The sequence below is a fragment of the Telmatherina bonti genome (genome assembly GCF_933228915.1).
Source record: "Telmatherina bonti genome assembly, chromosome: 10".
NCBI lineage: Eukaryota > Metazoa > Chordata > Actinopteri > Atheriniformes > Telmatherinidae > Telmatherina > Telmatherina bonti.
Window position 1 is genome coordinate 5,624,982 of NC_136628.1, and position 20,134 is coordinate 5,645,115.

Here is a 20,134-nt window from a genome sequence, read left to right on the forward strand (position 1 = left end):
CAAAAGCAACAAAAAATATGAAGCTGCTTGCTTAGTTTCTTTGGTTTCAGACTTAGACCTGCATGTCTGTGGACTAGAGAGGAACCTTCTGCACATGCTCAGTAAAAGTCCAGCTCCTTGTTTTTTGCAGGCAGTTTGTGTTGTTGTTTTGTCAGTAATGTCAGTCATCTCAGCAGAAAAAGAAGGGCATCCAGAGGAAAGATCTCATGGCTGTCCCTGCTGCTAAGCCAACCAGAACTCCCAGACAAATGCTCTCAGCCACTCCATCAAAAGGGTCCCTCTGGACGACCACCTGGTGGGTTCCTGAAAGACAAGAAGAGAACAAAATCAGAGCTGGTTTATTTTCCAGAGGGGTGTTCCACAAAGCTGGATTACAGGAAAGCCTGGCTTATTATGATAAATCTGGCTCATTTAAGAGAGTTTGGTTCCTTCAGCATGGCTTATTGGAATGTCCCTTAAGTAACCATGGTAACTTATGTATCAGAACTAGCCTGCTCCAGGGCAGGCTAATGTTCAAGCTAAGCTTAGCTGTGTCGCAAAGAAGGTCTGATGGGCTGAAACAGACTCCTAAAATAAAGTTCCACCATGTAGAAAGCTTCACTCACTCATTTTCTTATAAAATATAATCAATGAAGAAATGCAGCTATACAGGGAGGGAACATGGAATTAAATTAAAAATGTGTTATTCATTAAAACAAATACATACTTTTAATTTTAATTTAAATAATTAAATTTAATTATTTATTAAATACCTGACCTGCACTGCCTCTGATTGGCTAACAGTAAAACTGGGGTCAGCTGAGCCCTGCCTGTGCAGGCTGAGGAGATTTATGGTGCAACAGACAGAGGGAGAGAGAGCGGAGGAGAGAAAGGGAAAGCTCATATATAGAGGTAGACGGAGAAAGATGTAGAGTTCCTTTTTGGTAACCATGGCTTGCCCAACAGGTTTTCTGGGAGAGGACCCCCACCAGCAGTGGCTTCGGTCTTTTTTTTGTTTTGGTAGCTACATTCCAACATATTTACAGGTCAACACATATCTGAGCTTCCTGCCACTCTGAAATATGTTCTTGTACTTTATTTCTACCTGCTGCATGTATGCTCTTGGCTATTAGAATTGCTTCTGTTGGCATCTAACAATGAGGAATTAATGTAGGTCACACACACATGCACATCCCCACAAAGGATAATATATTATAATGTATGATGACGGGAGTTGAGTATTGGGTTAATAAAGTAATTGGGGCCAGAATATTTCATACAGAGACAACAACATGAGAAACTACCAGGCTTATATAGCTTGACATGGATGTGTTGAAATATGGGGAAATAAATAAAAAACACATGTAGATCCAGTTATAAACTACAGAAGAGAGCTATTAGGATCCTTTCAAAAACATATTATAAATCGACTAATAAAATTTTCATATGCTGTAATGGTTTAAAATTTGTGGGTTTTGCATTTTTAGTTCAAAAGGTAGTTTTTTGGAGTTCTGAAAAACAAAGTTCCAAGTAGCATTAAATCAAGTTTTCCAACAAGAGAAGGAAATATTAATGTGAGAGAACTATTTATGTTTTAAATTTGTAATGTCAGGGAAAAAAGATGTGATGGGGTGAAGTCATAGAACTAACTTAGTACTGAGCAGAAATTGTCTAAGTCTCCAAGTTTGTTTAAACAATGCTTAAAGATGAAAATAATAAATGGTTATTGTGTGACATGGAATTATTTGTAGATGACTACAATTCTGAGATTTATCTAAAGAAATAAACTATAATTTTATAGGTAGTATGCAGCAGGGCCATTGCTGATTATCATTTCATTCATTTAGAAAGACATAAGGACATGCCAGGAGACCCATGGGACGTTTTATCCGTTTCCTGGGTGTAAAAGGCAGCAGCAGAAACAAAAACACAAGCCGTCTCTCGTCTTTTCCTTTTGTGCAAAAAACAAAAAAACAGGAAACAGTTAGATTTCTTTTGTTTCTTCGTTTTCACCAAGAAAATGAAAATACCATTTTATATTTTGTGTTATTGGCGGGACTACGAAGCCCACCGGTGCAAAGCCCTTCAAAATAAAGCTCCTGCTCAGGCAGACATGGGGAAGCTAACTGTTACAGCTGCCCCCAATTGCCCATCAACCCATATCCATTCAGCCTGGAAACCATCATCTGGCCTCCCCTTGGCTGGGATTGGATCCTCCACATCATCTGGTCTCGAGAGTGGCTGACCTCTGCTCCACTGTGGATTCGACACCTCTCCAATCCAGGATAAAAGAGCGCCAAGTTCTTCATTCTGGGGCAGCTGTGGTGGTTACAGCTTGCTCCCTCTGGGACTGGGTTTTTGGTGGTTGGTTGTTGCAAAGCCTTTTACGGCCTTGTCTACCGTTTTGTTGGTTTTTGTGTAGCTTCTGATCTTTGCTGTTTTTGACTGTTTAGTGACTTGGGTTTAAAGGTGTTTGATCGTTTGTGTTTAGAATTCCTTCTGTTCTAGTATTTGGGTTGGTTTTGGTCTGTATTGATTCCTTGATTCCTTTTTATTTTTCTATGGGACAATAAAGTTTCCCAATACACTTTTTCAGTCTGGCACAGTTGTTTTATGTTGTGGCTCTTACCCCTAGACCACTGGGTCGTAACACTAACTTTAATTGTATTGCCTGTCATATATATGTATTCTAAATTAAAGCACTTTTACACTCCTGTAGGTGCATAAATATTAAGGTTGATTTATCTAAATGTAGAGCTGTCATTCATAAAAAACAATAGTGGGAACTTATCACGTTATAATGTGACAGTTTTATTGTCAGAACATAAACTGTGTCATAACCTTGGTATAAAAGAAACGTAAAAAGTATCATTGATAGTTTTATTGTAAAAACGTGAAACAATTAATTTTATAATGTAATTAGGGTCCGAGCCATACGAAGTATGGCAGGGCCCCATAGTTGTTGAAATGTTTATTATTATTATTATTCTTGTTCATTTTATTGTCCCAACAAAGGCAATGCTGATGTAGTGACCTATTAGACCTATTGGAGGGAAATACTCTTTACTTAGACTATTCTCATCAAGAAGAAACATTTCTCTTATCTAAAATGAATGAGTCATTCCTGTACAGGGGAATGTGGGGCAGATACAAGTTACAAGGTCTATGCCACCCGCTGTGCGCAGGGAGAAGAGGCTTGTCTGTGTGATGCGTCTGGTTAAGATTTCAACCCCGGTCTGATCCGTCTGCCACATCGTTGCAGTCCTACTGTGGTTACATCAGTCCTCCCTAGAATATTTTGGGATCTCATTGTCCTTGGTATAGCTGAGGCTACGCCCTGTCCCTCTGCTCTGGGATCTCTGCTGCTGTTCCAGAGCTCCATGTGATCCGTCTGCCGCTGGCCCTCCTGCTGTCATCTTGACCTACACAGCCACCGTTTTGCCATTTAACATATTTTAGCCGATAGGAACCCAGCGTGACAAATATAATACAGTTTCTGAGACATTTGGCGTCGCTGTATGGTACAAACTTTGCTCAATGTTCTGTGAAACACAATCTTAATTTTGTCTTTTGGCTCTTAATGGACACGAGAAAGCAGAAGATAAAAAATTAGTTGCTGCATTAACTTATCTAGATTAACCATTTTAGAACATAAAACCCAAGATTTGCCTACCACTGAGTTTAGCCAGCGAAGTAGCCTAAACCCGCTTTACATTATATTTACGTAACTTTTTTCATCATAAACCATTTACATAAAAATAGAAGATAATGTTATCTTTTTAAAAAAAACAAACAATCTGCTAATTTCTATGAACAATCTTTAATAAAGCTTTTCATCCTGTAGCTACCTTATGAACAACATGTGCTTGTTCCACATTTTAAACTGGGTCATGCTTGGACATGGTGGTGGGCGATAGAAACGGTCTATGGCTGACTGGCAGAGGAGGCAACTCCTGGTCCAGAAAGTAAAAGTCCTGCTATGTTTTTGGATCTACCTGTACATTTAGAACAGGTGTTTCACTAACAGGCTCTTTAACCTGGCAAATAAACTCTGCTCATTAAATTCAGCTCATTTGGTGACTAGTGGGAACAACTGCTGGACAAGACTTTTACGTTCTGGACCATGAATTGCCCCCTCTGCTGACCTGCTGCTGTTCCCGAGCTTCATGTGATCCACCTGACAGCCTGTTGTTATCAAACCATTTTTTTAAGTTCCACTATTTCATTTGTTATACTCTGTGAAACAGTTTTTAAGTCAGAACCTGAACTAAAAAAAAAGTTAGTGCTGCCAGCGAACAAAACGAACCGTAATATAATACATGATCCTTGTGGAACGCCATATTTAATATTCCTGCACTCTAAAATCTTGCCAGCTAACTGTACATATGTTGTCTGTTTTTTTTTGGTCTGGCATCGAAACAAATGACTTGGATGATGGCCTCTCTGTGCCATCGCCCTCGACTCCTCCTCGTGTATGGGAGAGCCATCAGATACTGAGCAGGAAAGCAGCGTGACAACCGCAGTAAAACAGAGGTTGCTTCGGGTATGCATTTGCTTTGACTCATTATAAATTTGGTCGGTTTGATTTGGCCGTGCATGTATAAAATTCATTGCCATAATGTCACATTTAAGCGGTTAACATGCACTGTTTTTCAACACTCGTGATTTTTTTCTTTTATAAAGGCTAAACTGAGGGGAGACCAACATCAGCAGAGACCCAGTGGCTTCATGCACTTGAAGAGGACCAATGTGTAAAGAATAAATTGGTGGAATTCTTAAAAACATCAGAAAGACAAACATCTGACATTTTTGCTAAAATTACTAATACACTATGCATGCTCACTTTATCTATTGCTGATGGCCTTTCTCTTCTGAGACAAGTGGTGCAGCCTTCACATCACAGGCCATATGAAGCCAGAGAGCGCATTTATTCACACACACCATCTCTGCAATCAATCCACTCAAGCCAAACATTTAATTCAATCCAAAATAACTCTCCTGTTGTCCGAGGAACACAAAAGAATGCATTAAGCACCATCAACACACAAAATGCACCCCATCCCAGCGCAACTGCCGAGATCACAGGACTCACAGGGTTCTCTTATACTCAAGCCCTTTTCAGTGATGATAAATAAATGTTGTGTCCCCGCTTCTGGAAACTTCTTCTCTGATTGGTCACATTGTTGTACCTGCGTTGCATTCACTGAAGTCAGGAAATGAAAAAACTACCTTCTTATTTAATATTATAAGGCGGCTGAGTAATGTAAACTTATTTCTTCTGGGCTGAAAAATCATTCAGGGCTTGATGAGAAATGTTCGGGGCTCGGGCCGGGAATACCCAGGCCAGACGTGTTCTCAGCAGGCACACCACGCATCCAGTATTCATGTGTGATGGAGTAATGCTCCCACTGACAGGCTAACACCCTTAAAAAAGCAACAATAACCTGTTGACACAACATATAGATGGTATATACAACTGTATTTATTGTTAATTAGTTTTTAAGTAGCCTATCTCACGATGTAAATCGCAATGAGGTATTTAACTGAGTTTCACTTCTTTATAATTTTACTGCTGCAGCGCCTCAGCGAGGGGGAGAAACCTGACACCCACCAATCAGGCTGCTTGTCAACTCATTTGCATACTAAATGCTGATTGGTTGTTCACTGGGGGAGAAGGAGGGGGGTCAGGCAATGCAACGCTGTTCAACCGGCACGCAGCTCTGTGCAGAGGGAGAGAGTTTAGGTAGTTTGTGCAGTTTTGGCAGATTTTATTTGAGGGGGCAAAGTATTTGTTTAAGGGGGTATTGCCCCCTCTTGCCCCTGCCTAAAGCCGGCCTCGTTTGTCATGCTGAATGGCTTCAGTAACATTGTTATCATCTATTGCGTCTCTAGTTGGCTCACAGTAATTATGCAGCACAAAACATGCATAACTGACAGTTTCTTCAGATTGTCCATGGCTCGCCTCAAAGCTCTGAAACGGGCCTTTAGCATTCCAAAGGCACACCTGATTACGATGCAGTATTTCTAGTCTCAAATGGCTTGGATATTTTATAAAAAAAAAATTCCCTTTCAATCCAGATAATCAGTGGAACAGGCTGGTGGTTGCTTTATATTCATGTGTGCCATCTACAGCACCTAGACACTGAGGGAGGCCATGTATCTGTTCAAATCTCTCCACCAGTGAATGCCTTCCACTGTTGGCAGCTGCATATACTGGGGTCCCAACTGCAATGTTATAGCTTTACACACCTGCAGAACAATTTTTTAAACAACCTGTCTTGACAATCCAAATGCATTTGCAGTTTTATGTAATCTAGCCTCATCAGCTATCTCATGATGATAACGATGAGATCTCATGATGATCTCATCTCATGACAGTAGACTGTCATGAGATGCCTTTTATGCCTTTTATGTGTGGACAAGGTCTCAGTCCATATGGATACACCCAGTGGTGTGCAGGCAGGGTAGGCAGTGCCTACCCAAGACAAAAGGGATCAAATTAAATAATTTAACTGTAGTGATTTGATTTATTTTATTTAAAAAAAAAGCTTTTTATTTTATAATTACTGATCTTTAATATACGTTTTCTAATCACAATTTCTTAATGCCTGTCATGATTTAAAGTGCTGGCATTTAGTGCTCCTCATAATTCAATAAAAATAAAAACCTCAACAGCGCCCCCTCTTGGCCATGAAATGAAGCTTCATAAGTGACTCATCATTGCACGCTAATATGATCACGCCTTCTATTAAAGGCACAGCGCTTCTCTGCCTTTACCGCCCATAATAACGCAGTGGTGTGTGTTCGCGCATGCGCAGTTAGTTTCTAATATAAAGATTATGTACGTAAAAAGGCAGATCACTATGCTGCCTTTTTGCGTTAGGCAGCGTAGTGATCTGCCTTTTTACATTACTGTACTTTGCAAATCATCTATGTACGTTAAGAAAGAATTTGTGAATTGACCCTCTGGTCTGAAATTTGCTGGCGGGCTCATGGCAAAATGACTTCTCTTGAGAGGCTGAAACAGTTTTCACGTCTTTCTTTTGAGGAAAAAACGTAAACTTTTGAATGATCGGAGACCAACACCTGAGCTACCTGATCTTCAGCAAAGGAAGGGTCAGAAAATTGTTGGTACTTTTCAGAGTGAATGGTACAAAAGGAAGGATTGGCTGTGTGGATGTCCTAAGCTGAACGGCTGTTCTATTTTTCATGTTTGCTTTTTGGCGGCACCTCTGACAATGTCTGGACTAATGCTGGATATTGTGATTTAAACAACTTGCCCTGTGCCAAAGCCACACATGAAAAATCGGTGGTCCACATTCAGAGCCAGATTGCTCTGAAAACACTTGGTCACAGCAGAACTGACCTGGCTTTGGCTGAGCAAAGGCGGCTGGGCATTAGTATGCATAATGAAACAGTGAGGAAGAACAGAGAAATCCTCAAAAGTTTCATAGATGTTATGAAAGATCTGGCTTTCCGTGGGAACGATGAAACTGGAAACTCCTCAAACCGGGGAAATTACATTGAGCTGCTGCACCTGCTAGCTAGCAAGGATGCTAGTCTTGTTGCCCACTTGGCTTCATCCACGGTGTTTTCTGGAACTTCAAAACAGATTCAGAATGACCTGATTGAGGTGATTGCAGATGTTCTGAGGGACAACATAACAGAAGAAGTGGGTGTGGCACCGTTTGTTGATGCGGAGGTAGACGAAACCACAGACATCACAAATAAGGCACAACTCTCCATTATTTTAAGATACGTGTCTGGCAGTGAAGTGAAGGAGGCTTTTCTGGGCTTTGATGATGTCAGTGATGACAGGAGAGCAACAGCAATCGCTAACTATATCATGGGTGTCCTGGACAAGCTGGACTGTGCACACAAGTTGGTCGCACAAACATATGATGGCGCATCAGTTGTGGCATCGCAGCTAAACGGAGTGCAGGCAAAGATCAGAGAAAAAGTACCCGAGGCATTGTTTACTCACTGTTACGGGCACAAACTGAACCTCATCCTCTCGCAGTCTGCACAGGTGATCCCTGACTGTAAAGTCTTTTTCAAGACTCTGGAAGGCCTTGCTGCTTCTTTCAGCAGCAATCTGCTGGATGAAGTGGTCAGAAGACTCATTCCACGCGCAGCAGCGACCTGGTGGAACTCAAACTCCAGGCTTGTTCAAACCGTCTTGTTCCACTATGCAGAACTTCTTGAGGTGTTCAGGCTCATTCAAGACAACCCTGATGACTGGGATGGACCAGCTCTGACTTTGGCCTCTGGTTTCAGCATCTGGCTCTCCAAAGCTGCTTCCTCCTCATGGTGTTCGGCGCGGTTTTCACAGAGACAGACGCATTGTTCCGTGTTCTTCAGGCCAAGGTGATGGACATAGGGTTCTGCTCTCTACAGGTCAGAGCCACGATGAAAGCCTTGATGAACCAGCGCGAGTCTTTTGACTCATTTTATGCGCAGTTTCAGCAGCGGTGCAAAGTGCTGAACTTGGTGCACAGCGACACGCGCAGCCAGCGGCTGGATGGAGCCACGTCAGCTGTTTCACCGCATCCTGGATAACATCAACTTGCACATGGAGGCCAGATTCAAGAACTTGGGAGAGCTGGATTTTCTGACGTTAATCAATCATTGAAACTTTGATGAATTGTCAGCCAAATTCCATCCATCCATCTTCTGCCGCTTATCCGGAGTCGGGTCGCGGGGGCAGCAGCCTAAGCAGGGAAGCCCAGACTTCCCTCTCCCCAGCCACATTTGCCAACTCTGCAGGGGGGATCCTGAGGCGTTCCCAGGCCAGCCGAGAGATGTAATCCCTCCAGCGTGTCCTGGGTCTTCCCCGGGGTCTCCTCCCAGAGGGATGTGCCTGGAACACCTCACCAGGGAGGTGTCCAGGAGGCATCCTGACCAGATGCCCGAGCCACCTCAACTGGTTCCTCTCGATGCGGAGGAGCAGGGGCTCTACTCTGAGCCCCTCCCGGATGACCGAGCTCCTCACCCTATCTCTAAGGGTGAGCCCGGCCACCCTGCGGAGGAAACCCATTTCAGCCGCCTGTATACAAGATCTCGTTCTTTCGGTCACGACCCACAGCTCACGACCATAGGTGAGGGTAGGAACGTAGATCGACTGGTAAATCGAGAGCTGAGCCAGAAGGCGAAGCTCCTTCTTCACCACGACAGACCGGCGCAGAGCCCGCATTACTGCAGACGCCGCACCGATCCGTCTGTCGCTCTCGCGCTCCATCTTTCCCTCACTCGTGAACAAGACCCCGAGATATTTAAACTCCTCCACTTGAGGCAGGACCTGACTCCCGACCCGGAGAGGGCAATCCACCCTATTCCGGCTTAGGACCATGGTCTCAGATTTGGAGGTGCTGATTCTCATCCCAGCCGCTTCACACTCGGCCGCGAATCGCTCAAGCGAGAGCTGGAGATCACGACCAGATGAAGCCAACAGGACCACGTCATCCGCAAAAAGCAGGGACCCAATCCTGAGGCCACCAAGTCGGATCCCCTCAACACCTCGGCTGCGCCTAGAAATTCTGTCCATATAAGTTATGAACAGAATCGGTGATAAAGGGCAGCCTTGGCGGAGTCCAACCCTCACCGGAAACGAATCCGACTTACTACCGGCAATGCGGACCAAGATCTGACACATGTCGTACAGGGACCGGACAGCCCTTACAAGGGGGTCCGGTACCCCATACTCCCGGAGTACCCCCCACAGGAGCCCCCAGGGGACACGGTCGAATGCCTTCTCCAGGTCCACAAAACACATGTAGACTGGTTGGGCAAACTCCCATGCCCCCTCCAGGACCCCAAAGAGGGTATAGAGCTGATCCACTGTTCCGCGACCAGGACGAAAACCACACTGCTCCTCCTCAATCTGGGATTCAACTATCCGGTGGACCCTCCTCTCCAGGACCCCTGAATAGACCTTACCAGGGAGGCTGAGGAGTGTAATTCCCCTGTAATTGGAACACACCCTCCGGTCCCCCTTCTTAAAAAGGGGGACCACCACCCCAGTCTGCCAATCCAGCGGTACTGTCCCCGATGTTGACGCGATGCTGCAGAGGCGTGTCAGCCAGGACAGCCCCACAGCATCCAGAGCCTTAAGGAACTCCGGGCGGATCTCATCCACCCCCAGGGCCTTGCCGCCAAGGAGCTTTTTGACCACCTCAGCGACTTCAGACTTCAGAGAGTCCACCCCTGAGTCCGCCAGCTCTGCTTCCTCATCGGAAGACGTGTTGGTAGGATTGAGGAGGTCTTCGAAGTATTCCTTCCACCGACCCACTACGTCCCGAGTTGAGGTCAGCAGCTCCCCATCTCCACTGTACACAGTATTGATGGAGCACTGCTTCCCCCTCCTGAGCCGCCGGATGGTGGACCAGAATCTCCTCGAAGCCGTCCGGAAGTCTTTCTCCATGGCCTCGCCGAACTCCTCCCATGCCCGAGTTTTTGCCTTGGCAACAGCCGAAGCCGCATGCCGCTTAGCCCGCCGGTACCCATCAGCTGCCTCCAGAGTCCCACAGGCCAAGAAGGCCCGATAGGACTCCTTCTTCAGCTTGACAGCATCCCTCACTGTTGGTGTCCACCAACGAGTCCTGGGATTATCGCCACGACAGGCACCAACGACCTTACAGCCACAGCTCCGGCCGGTCCCCGCCCTTTGCTGCCGCCCAGCTCACACTGCACCCGACCCCTACGGCTCCTCCCGCAGATGGTGAGCCCACGGGAGGTGGGGCCCATGTAACCCTTTCGGGCTGAGCCCGACCGGGCCCCATGGGCGAAGGCCCAGCCACCAGACGCTCGCTCTCGTACCCCACCTCCAGGCCTGGCTCCAGAGGGGGGTCCCGGTAACCCGCGTCCGGGCAAGGGAACATTCATGCCCAGGTTGGTCGTCATCGTAGAGGTCGATGAGCCGTGCTTGGTCTGGTCCCTCCCCTAGACACCTGGCATAAAGCCCCCAACAACATAGCTGCTAGGATCTTCGGGACGCACAAACCCCTCCACCACGATAAGGTGACGGCTCAGGGAAGAATTGTCAGCCAAATTTGATGATGCAAAACTGCACAGCCTTGCTAAATATGGGAAGCATTTTGATTTTGTGAGCTAAAGGCCGACCTTATTGGCCTGTACAGCTCACAGATGACCAGAAACAAGTCACCTCATGAACACGACCTAGAACACTCTGTTCCAGAGGCTGCAAAACTCTTGAAGTTGGCGTTGACCATTCCAGCCACCACAGCATCAGCGGAGAGGTCTTTTTCAACCTTAAAACAGATCAAAACCTACAGCCGCAACAGGACAGAGCAAGGAAGACTTTAATCTCTCGCTCTGATATCGATTGAAAAGGAGAGGCTCATCAAACTGAAGGCAAACACAGAAGAGTTTTACAACGCTGTGATCAGCAACTTTGTCCAGAAGGACAGGCGCATGGAGTTCATCTTCAAATAAAGTAAGGTTAAACTCTTTATCTCCCTCCCTCTCTGTTGTCATGGCAGTGTTCACGTGTAAGCCATGTGCTGATTATGGTCCAACGTCACCTTGTTGTTTTATGGATCTAAAATGCTTTAATACTGACATGAATTTTTTTTAAAAAAATTCTTAAACCTTAATAACCGTGTAAATTGCATAACAAAGGCACGAGGATGCAGTAGAGTATTCTTGTTTTTGGTGTTGCGCTCGGGTATCTTTACATTAAATGTCTATCTGGGGTGTGGACCCTTGAGATACCGACGTTTCACCATCGCAGACAGCTCCGAGTTGTCAGTCTCTCTACTTATTGCATTTGGGATACAATCAGGCTGAGCTGTCATCAGCTGTATAAATGTGGACGGTCCATGCGGCTCAGTTGAATTTGCTGAGCATTAAGTTCATAAGTTTCTCCGTTATGACTTACGGGAATTCGGGGGATGTGGCAACTTGTAACTTGTATGTCGGAAAATTGAGCACTTCTGCTCTGAATTCTGTGTCCAGGTTGATTAAATTAGATTTCCTTTAGATGGCTGTGTAGAGGAAATGTTCTAAAAAATTGGGAATTTTTCAGGAATAATAGTTTTAAGTGCTGTTATATTACAAGCAATGATACAAAGCTTTGGCTGCTGCACTTGGTGCGGAAAGGCTGGTTTGCTGGATGGGTATATTGCCAGTCACAAATGGCTGTGCGTATGTATGTCCAGGCTCATGCGTGCTCGCTACTGTGCGAACGAGCGTGTCCACGAATTTAGAGCAGGGATGGTGCGCACAAAAATATTTTCACAAAGGCATATAATCATAATGTTATTTATCCTATTCGTTGTCATGACGTAAAATTACTGTGAGATCTGACGTTTTGTTAGATTAAGTAGGGAACTTTTATAAATGATCAATTAATTAAAAAAACAAAAAACAAAAAAAAAAAACATTATTGTCCTTTGCAATTTGCCACTGCCTACCTAAGCCTAGAACTCACGGCACGTGCCTGGATACACCCCCCCTATAACTGAGCCGAGTCTCCAATCAGACCAAGTCTAGTGGACTATCCTGATGTGAATGTACCCTTAGAGTTGAAGAGTTTGCATTTAAAAGTTCACTTGTGTATTGGAAGTGATTAAAGGAAGATTCTTGAGTCTTGCAAGTTCTGTGGACAATGCTATTTGCAGGTAATGATTTCTGGGAAACTTCTGGCTCTCCTGATAGGACTGTGTTCTTCTGCTTGAAGAAAGTCTGTTAACTTTAGTTGTAAATGAAGGCATAGTTCCTGGCTGAATCTTTGAGGGGAGAAGTCACTTTATTAATGAAGCAGAACATGATTCACTGCAGAGCTCATTTATAAATTTCTTTTTCTGTTTTTAACTGACCTCAAAATGATGCCATGAATTTAGTAAATTCCTTCTTCAAGCATGACAGAACAAACCTGGTCCTGCTCCAGGTGTGATGTAGACGGTGTGATAGCCGTTAAGTGGAACAGACTGATAGGAGTCGTCATACGGGTCGTAAGTAAACACCTACACAGGGGAAAACTGATTAGCATTTGGGATGAAAAGTTTTGCTTATTAGGTCAACCTGAAGAACAGAGAACTCACCGGGTTTCTCCTGGTTTCCAGCAGAGTTAGTTTCCAGGCTCTGGAACCAAAAGGTAAATAAGTGAGGAATGGACTTCTATAAAGGAAGACAGAAGCAGCCGGGATAACAGTAACTTACAGAGATTCATCTTCACTGTTAGCACACAGGTTGAGTGTAGAGCCATCTCTGAGGTAGACTACAACCAGATTCTCCCTGGGGTTTGTCTCTGGTGGAGTCATACCTGCACACAGAAAGCAAATCTTCTTGTTCCTTATTTGGAGTTTTGATCAGTGACCTCCAACCCCGGTTTGAGAAGGCCGGTTATCCTGCAGGTTTAACAAAATACCTGATTCAACTCTGCACAATTCTGCCATTGAGGCATTAATGTGTACACTCTAAAAGTTAATTTCTGTTCTTACTCAAATTACTATTGTATACTTTACTTAAGTCTTACTATCCTGTTGATTGAACTCAAGGAATGTGAGTAATGTACCTCTTTAGCCCAAAAGAGATGTAAGACTCAGTTCTTTTGTGTTAACTGGACTTGAAATTTTTTTTTACTGGAGGAATTGCTTGAGTTCAGCAGTGCACATGCGCAGTAAAGCACTGCAAGAAGCTTCTGGAAACTTTGCAGACTTGACCGTTGGAAGACTCCGACCTCCTCTTTAGGTAAGTTATTCAACTTAAATATGGTTTCATTCGTCATTTATGACTTTATTATTCACATATTATTGGGACAGGTGATTTTTTTTTTCATGTAGAAGGTCATAAAAATATTTGCAGACAAATTTTAATATTAACACAAGCAACCGGCTCCAGCTCCGCTTCCACATGAGAATCATCCAAAATGGATCATGAAATTGACCACATACCTTACAAAAAAAACATATATAATGTATATATCTAGTAGCAGCCCGCTCTAGCTCTTTAACACGATGAAAAGTGGGAAAGAGATGAGCCTCACCACGACATTCAAGCTAGCGGCTAACGCTAATGAAAACGTCACTTTTAAGCTCCAGTATGTAACTTAACATAATTTGTCTCGACCCGCTTTACAGGATTAGATTGCAAAATGGCGTGGAGTCGTCCTGGGTGGTTTATTTGGACCTAAACTTGACTCTTCAGTTTAATAAACAAATAAAGGGAATCAGTCAGTGCTTCAATGTTACTGCAGCTTATCGACAACTACTCGACAGCTAATTCCACTCAGACACGGTGGCGGTAAAGCGCAGATTTTCAATTCTCAGTGTGGAATGAGAGTCGCTACGGTGTTTTAGACCAAACGCGTTTTTAGCGTCAAAAGCGCTCATGGCTGGTCACTAAACTGCCACTTTTGTGTCAGAGCTCCTGCCGCATTTGCCGCTTGTCTGGAGCGAGCGGCAAACGCGGCGGAAAAGAGAGGGGGGAAAGCGGAGCTTTCCTTCCGGTCAGTCTGAATGATGGCGGTGCAGTAGAGAGATGGCATGGTTTTTATTTAATAAATAAAGCTAGAGAACGTCGTCGTAGGGCAGTGATAGTCACTGTTAATGCAATAACACAGCTGAGTCGGCGACACCCCCCCCCCCCCCCCCCCCTGTTTTGCAAGGAATGGTTATCCTAAAAATTGCACGGAATAAGGGTATTCTTATGTAACAGTATATGGTGAAAATACAATCATGCCTCCAGAATGTGGGTGTTTTTTTTTTTCATTATATATACGGAGCTACCGACAGCAGCTCTTTGGAGGAGTTCCAGCATTCCAACACACCAATAGCAGGGCTCATAAAAATATTTTTTTCTGTCAAATTATTAAATCTCTAGTTTTATGTGGTCCATTAAAGTCAAAACAAAAACTGGGAAATTGAAATTTGCTTTTTAGAATGGTGTCAGCAGTGGCCTTAATATCTGAGGATAAACAGGTTATCTTCAGACATTAAGAGCTTTAAAAATGAATTGAAAATTTAGAAATAAAGTTGAAGTTCCATTTTTAATATAACAGTAACTTCTGTAAATTCTCTACATATAAAGCATAGAAATTGGACATTTCATGTTCATGTAAAATTGATTTTGTCTGTAGTTAAAAAACTAAAACAGTTTATGTTGAGTGCGCTTGTGGAACTAATGTAAGCCTCACCTCCACTTGATATCTATGCATTTAGAGCTATGTTTGTAACTTTTTTTTTTCTTCTTTCAGATTGAAAACACACAATCAACACGGATGCAGTGGACATGTAAGTTTTGCAACTTAACTTGTGAAAAGCGAGGGCAACTCCTCAAACATTATAGACTAAAACATGGTGACTACACAAGAACATTGCCATTACCATGTCCTCATAAGCAATGCCCCTGCACATTTAAGTCTTTTAATGCACTAAAGGTACATTTATCAAGACTGCACTCACTGATTAGTGATCATCATATTGATGCAAGAAATCATGTGTTCCACTGTCAAGTTTGTGATTTCAAAGAGCCATGTGCAGAAAAGGATTTTTTTTTCACATTTACGTACACATATCCGAATGCGCCAAAAAGTGCAGTGCCCCTACCAGGATTGTGTATTTGCAACAAGTGTCTATTCAACATTTAATTCCCACAAAAGCAAGAACCATGATGGCAGACATATGGATGGGCAGTTGCCATTCAAGCCAGGGATTTTAACGCACACAGATACATTGAGTGAAGCTGCTAGAACTGAAGTGGAAAATGACATTCAAGATCAAATTCAAGATCAAGATGAGGAGGAGTTGGTGGCAAGTAATGCTAATGACTTGGAGGATCAGCTTGAGCACAATTTGGCAGCCCTCTTCCACAGAATGAGAACTGTTCTCAATATATCTGAAAGTGCTGTACAAGATTTAATCCAGCAAAATATTGAACAAGGCTCTCAAAGTTAACAGTGGTGATGTGCAAGGACACAACACATTCAGGGATGGTTCATGTTTTAAAGAAAATACTTTACTGCTGGAAGAACAATTTACCATTGCTTTGGGTCTCTACATAGATGACTTTGAAGTAGCAAGTCCACTCGGAACATCTAAAAAGAAGCACAAAATATGTGCAATGTATTGGGTACTTGATAATCTTGCACCAAGATTTTGCTCTTCTCTCAACTCTATACAGTCGGCTCTTCTTTGTAAGACAAATACTGTCAAGGCACACGGATACTCTGAAGTGCTTAGGCCACTCCTTCACGATCTAGTTCTTCTTGAAAAGCATGGAATATATGTTGAAAAACTGGGATCCAGTGTGAGAGGGACTGTTTTGTATATTGCAGCAGATAATTTGGCTGCTCATTCATTGGAAGGATTTCAAGAAAGTTTTGTCTCTGATAAAATATGCCGCTTCTGCATGGATACAAGGAAGGAAATACAAGATAAAGAAGTTAGTTCTGGTCACTTTTGCTTGAGAAAGCAAAAGCAAAGCAACTACATGATCAGCAGGTGTTGGAGGTTCAGCAAAATCCAAACATGTGCCCTGTGCCATAAAGGATTTTCCTTATGCACAAAACTAACCAGCCTCAGCCAGTGTCAAAAACATTTCAAGCAAGAGGGACCATTGGAGGAAATGGTCATGAAAACTGGAGCTTGATCAGACTGATTCCTCTGTTGATTGGTCATTATATCCCCGAGGGAGATGAAACATGGGAAGTTCTACTGTGCCTGAAAGATGTGGTTAAGTTGGTCATGTCTCCAAGGTTTACTGAGGAAATGCTCCATTATCTGGATTTCAGGGTGTCAGAGCATAGGTCTTTTCTTCAAAAGGTATTTCCTCAATACAGACTCCGCCCAAAACACCATTACCTGGAGGATTATTCCCATCGATTCAAGTATATGGACCACTTGTCAATGTTTGGACGATGAGGTTTGAGGGGAAGCACAAATTTTTCAAGAGAGTCATTCGTGAAGCCCACAACCTCCGAAATGTTCCCCTGACTTTAGCTGATAGACACCAGAAGATGATGGCCTACCACTTAGAGTCTGCTTCATTTTTCAAACCAGCATTAGAACTTGATAAAGTAAAGAGCATCCTGGTTCCTTCCCTCCCAGACAGTGTGCAGCAATATTTGTCTGCAAGATATACACCTCAAAAGACAGTCCTTTCAGCAACATCCGTTTTCATAGATGGGATTAAGTATGCAAGTGACATGTTGGTGTCTGTTGTTTCCTGTGCAGGCCTTCCAGAGTTCAGGCAGATTCATCAGGTTTTAGTTGTGGAAACCAGTGTTATGTTCATTTGCAGACCAATGTTTGCATGGTATCATGAACACCTCAGATTTTACGAAATCTGCAAAAGTAGTTCAAGCCTGCTTGTAATCCAGTTAAAGGACCTCAATGACATTGTTCCCCTCTATACCTACAGAGTGAAAGGCCAGCTGTTTGTTACTCTGAAGCGTTACATTTTGTGCTGATGCACTATTTTATTCTTTCAGAATTATGTACCAGTCTTGGCCAGTGAGAGTGATGGTTGGTGAAAATGACATTCGCAAGATAATTTTCCAAGAAAAGCCAACGGATGTGGAACAAGGATGTGGAAGAACTCAAAAGTGAGCTGAAAAAACGACTCAATCTGGCGTACGACTTCATGCTTCACTATGAAGACCCAGATTTCAACAATGCCTTCTGCAATGTCTCAGATATAACTGAGTTGCCTACAAGACCAACTCTGAAGATTGTCTCACTTGAAGACGTAATTATTAAAATAAAAAACACAAATGACGATGATGATGATGATGATCCTGAAGCTTTTTCGAATGTTGATGCCTTGTTGGATCTGATCAGATGTGTGTTTTGGTCAGTCTACTCTTTTCCTAAGTGTTACAATGTTTTGTTTATGCTTCGTAGGAACATGGTCCCACGCAACGTGTTTCGTGCCACGTTTGAACAGGTATGATTTAACATACTGGAGAATCACCCGATAAGAAAATCAAATATTAATAATTTCTTTTTACTTTTCCTATTAGTACAAGACTCAGAGGTTGCTGGGGAAAGTTGAAGCAGACGACTGCGACTATAACATGGAGGTCAGCGTTTTTCTGTCTCCTTTTAGAACGTTTCCGCTTGTTAGGATATTGCACAAAGCACTGAGCTGCTCAGACCTTTGTTCCTACCAAAGTTTTCCTCTTTTTTAAAGGAGAACACAGAAGTGCGTCTGGTGGGCCAAAACATTGATGGGCTCAACATTGTGGGAATGACTGTTCTGAGCATGAAAGAAAGAGGACAAGCTGAAGTCTTGATGGATGTCATCATAGCTGTCAACTTGTTCACCAAAATGGTGGTCGGGAAAATCATGTTGTACGTGAAGGCAACACCTAAATTAAGTGTGTGACACTGATTTTGTATATATATATGTTAGGGGTGCGACTTTAATGAGTTAATTAAGATTAATTAATTAACGCGTTTAAAAAAAAAAAAAAAGTTTAATCGCAGAACCTTTTTGTCAGAGCACAATTTCCTGGTTCACCAGTTATACTGATGCACACACTACTTCAGCTACTAACCTAGCAGCATTGGCGCTATATTTGGAGATGTTTCAGGCCCTTCAGTGAGTTTATTTAGACAAAACGAGCATCACGAGGAGGTGATCGCCTCTGCTGCATTGTCAGACTGAAGTTTATGATGTTTAATTCGTCCAGGTTTACTGTCCGATATCAATTTCAATTATTGAAGAGTCTGGATGAAAACAATTATGAACTTGAAATGACCGTAACATGTTGTAGGTTCCTAATTTAAATAAAAAGCTGCTGCTGTTAGCGAAAATAACACTTTAATTTTGGGTGTGTTCAGTTTTGGCCATCCATTATTTACTATTTCTTTTTTTTACTGTTTCAAAGTTAAATGAATTTATCCAGACATTAACAGAGTTGGAGTTTACAATATTAATCTCTTTTACTATTATTTAAAATAACTGCTTAAAATCCATTTAAATGGAAAAAAATGTTGCTTATATATATATATATATATATATATATATATATATATATATATATGTATATATATATATATATATATATATATATATATATATATATATATATATATATGTATATATATATATATATATATATATATATATATATATATATATATATATATATATAAAGCAGCAGACGAAAGACGTAGTGATCGATGTATCAATCCCCAATGATGGAACTACAAGGAAAAAGGAGCATGAGAAACTGGAGAAATACCAAGGCCTCAAAGAAGAACTGGAGAAGGCCTGGGGGGTGAAAGCAACAGTAGTACCCATAGTGACCATAATGATCGGAGCACTGGGGGCCGTGTCCCCCCACACTGGAGAAATGGCTCCAACAGATACCTGGTAAAACATCAGAACAGATGTCCAAACTTTTGACTGGTAGTGGACAAACATCGTGACTGCAGTTCCTCCCCAGCTGTCACAGGGTTTGTTTTGATTATCAGGTGTAACAACAACCACTTACTTTTAAACCCACCACAATCATCTTGTTATCACAAGAAACCGGTCTACCTCCGCACGAGGTAACGAGACAATTAACTCATTATCTCCCAATAACAGCTAAAAAAAACAATAAAAGTAAAGCACAGCTGATCTTCTGTACTTTGCACTGAGATGTTGCTTTATTTTTTCTGTCACTTGTGTCCTTTTAGCTATTTGCCAATTGGAGTCATGTTCCTGATGGCGAGCTTTGTTATTGAGATTGGGAACAACTGGGAGACGGCTATTAACCTTGGAAAGTTCGTTGGAGCCGTGTTGATTGGGTACGTTCTGTACACACATGCTGGTCATGCGACCACAGCTGCTTGTCACTGATATATTTTGTATAACTAACTTTCACACTGAAAGTTTTGCTCTTTGTCAGGCTTATCATCCACGGAGCAAGAGTTCTACCTCTGATCTATCTGTTATTGGTCCACAAAAACCCCTTTGTTGTCGTAAGAGGGGTGTTTCCTGCCTTACTGAGGGCGCTGATCATCTCTCGCTCGTAAGAGTTCTCTTAATCTCGATTAAACTTTACAAGATCACAGCACTATATACATTAGTGTGTGTATAATAAAGCATGTGGACATGGTAGAGATGTTCAAAAATATGTCTTCCCTTGTGTCTCCAAGCGACGCATCTTCACAGACTTACCAGTGTTGCGAGCGAGTCCTCAACA

The 20,134-nt window shown here is 42.8% G+C and overlaps 1 protein-coding gene across 1 annotated transcript in view; it reads right to left on the minus strand.

Moving 5' to 3' along the window:
• Positions 1 to 88: 88 nt before the first annotated feature.
• Positions 89 to 20,134, minus strand: part of plekhb1 (pleckstrin homology domain containing B1) — a gene marked incomplete at its 5' end in the record, with an annotated part of 33,607 nt that continues 13,561 nt past the window's right edge. Inside the window, 4 exons of the mRNA XM_079247087.1 lie at positions 89 to 303; positions 12,872 to 12,962; positions 13,041 to 13,080; positions 13,159 to 13,261. Coding sequence (XP_079103213.1) covers positions 170 to 303; positions 12,872 to 12,962; positions 13,041 to 13,080; positions 13,159 to 13,261 — 368 coding nt within the window. The 3' untranslated portion in view covers positions 89 to 169. The remainder of the gene's footprint in view (positions 304 to 12,871; positions 12,963 to 13,040; positions 13,081 to 13,158; positions 13,262 to 20,134) is intronic.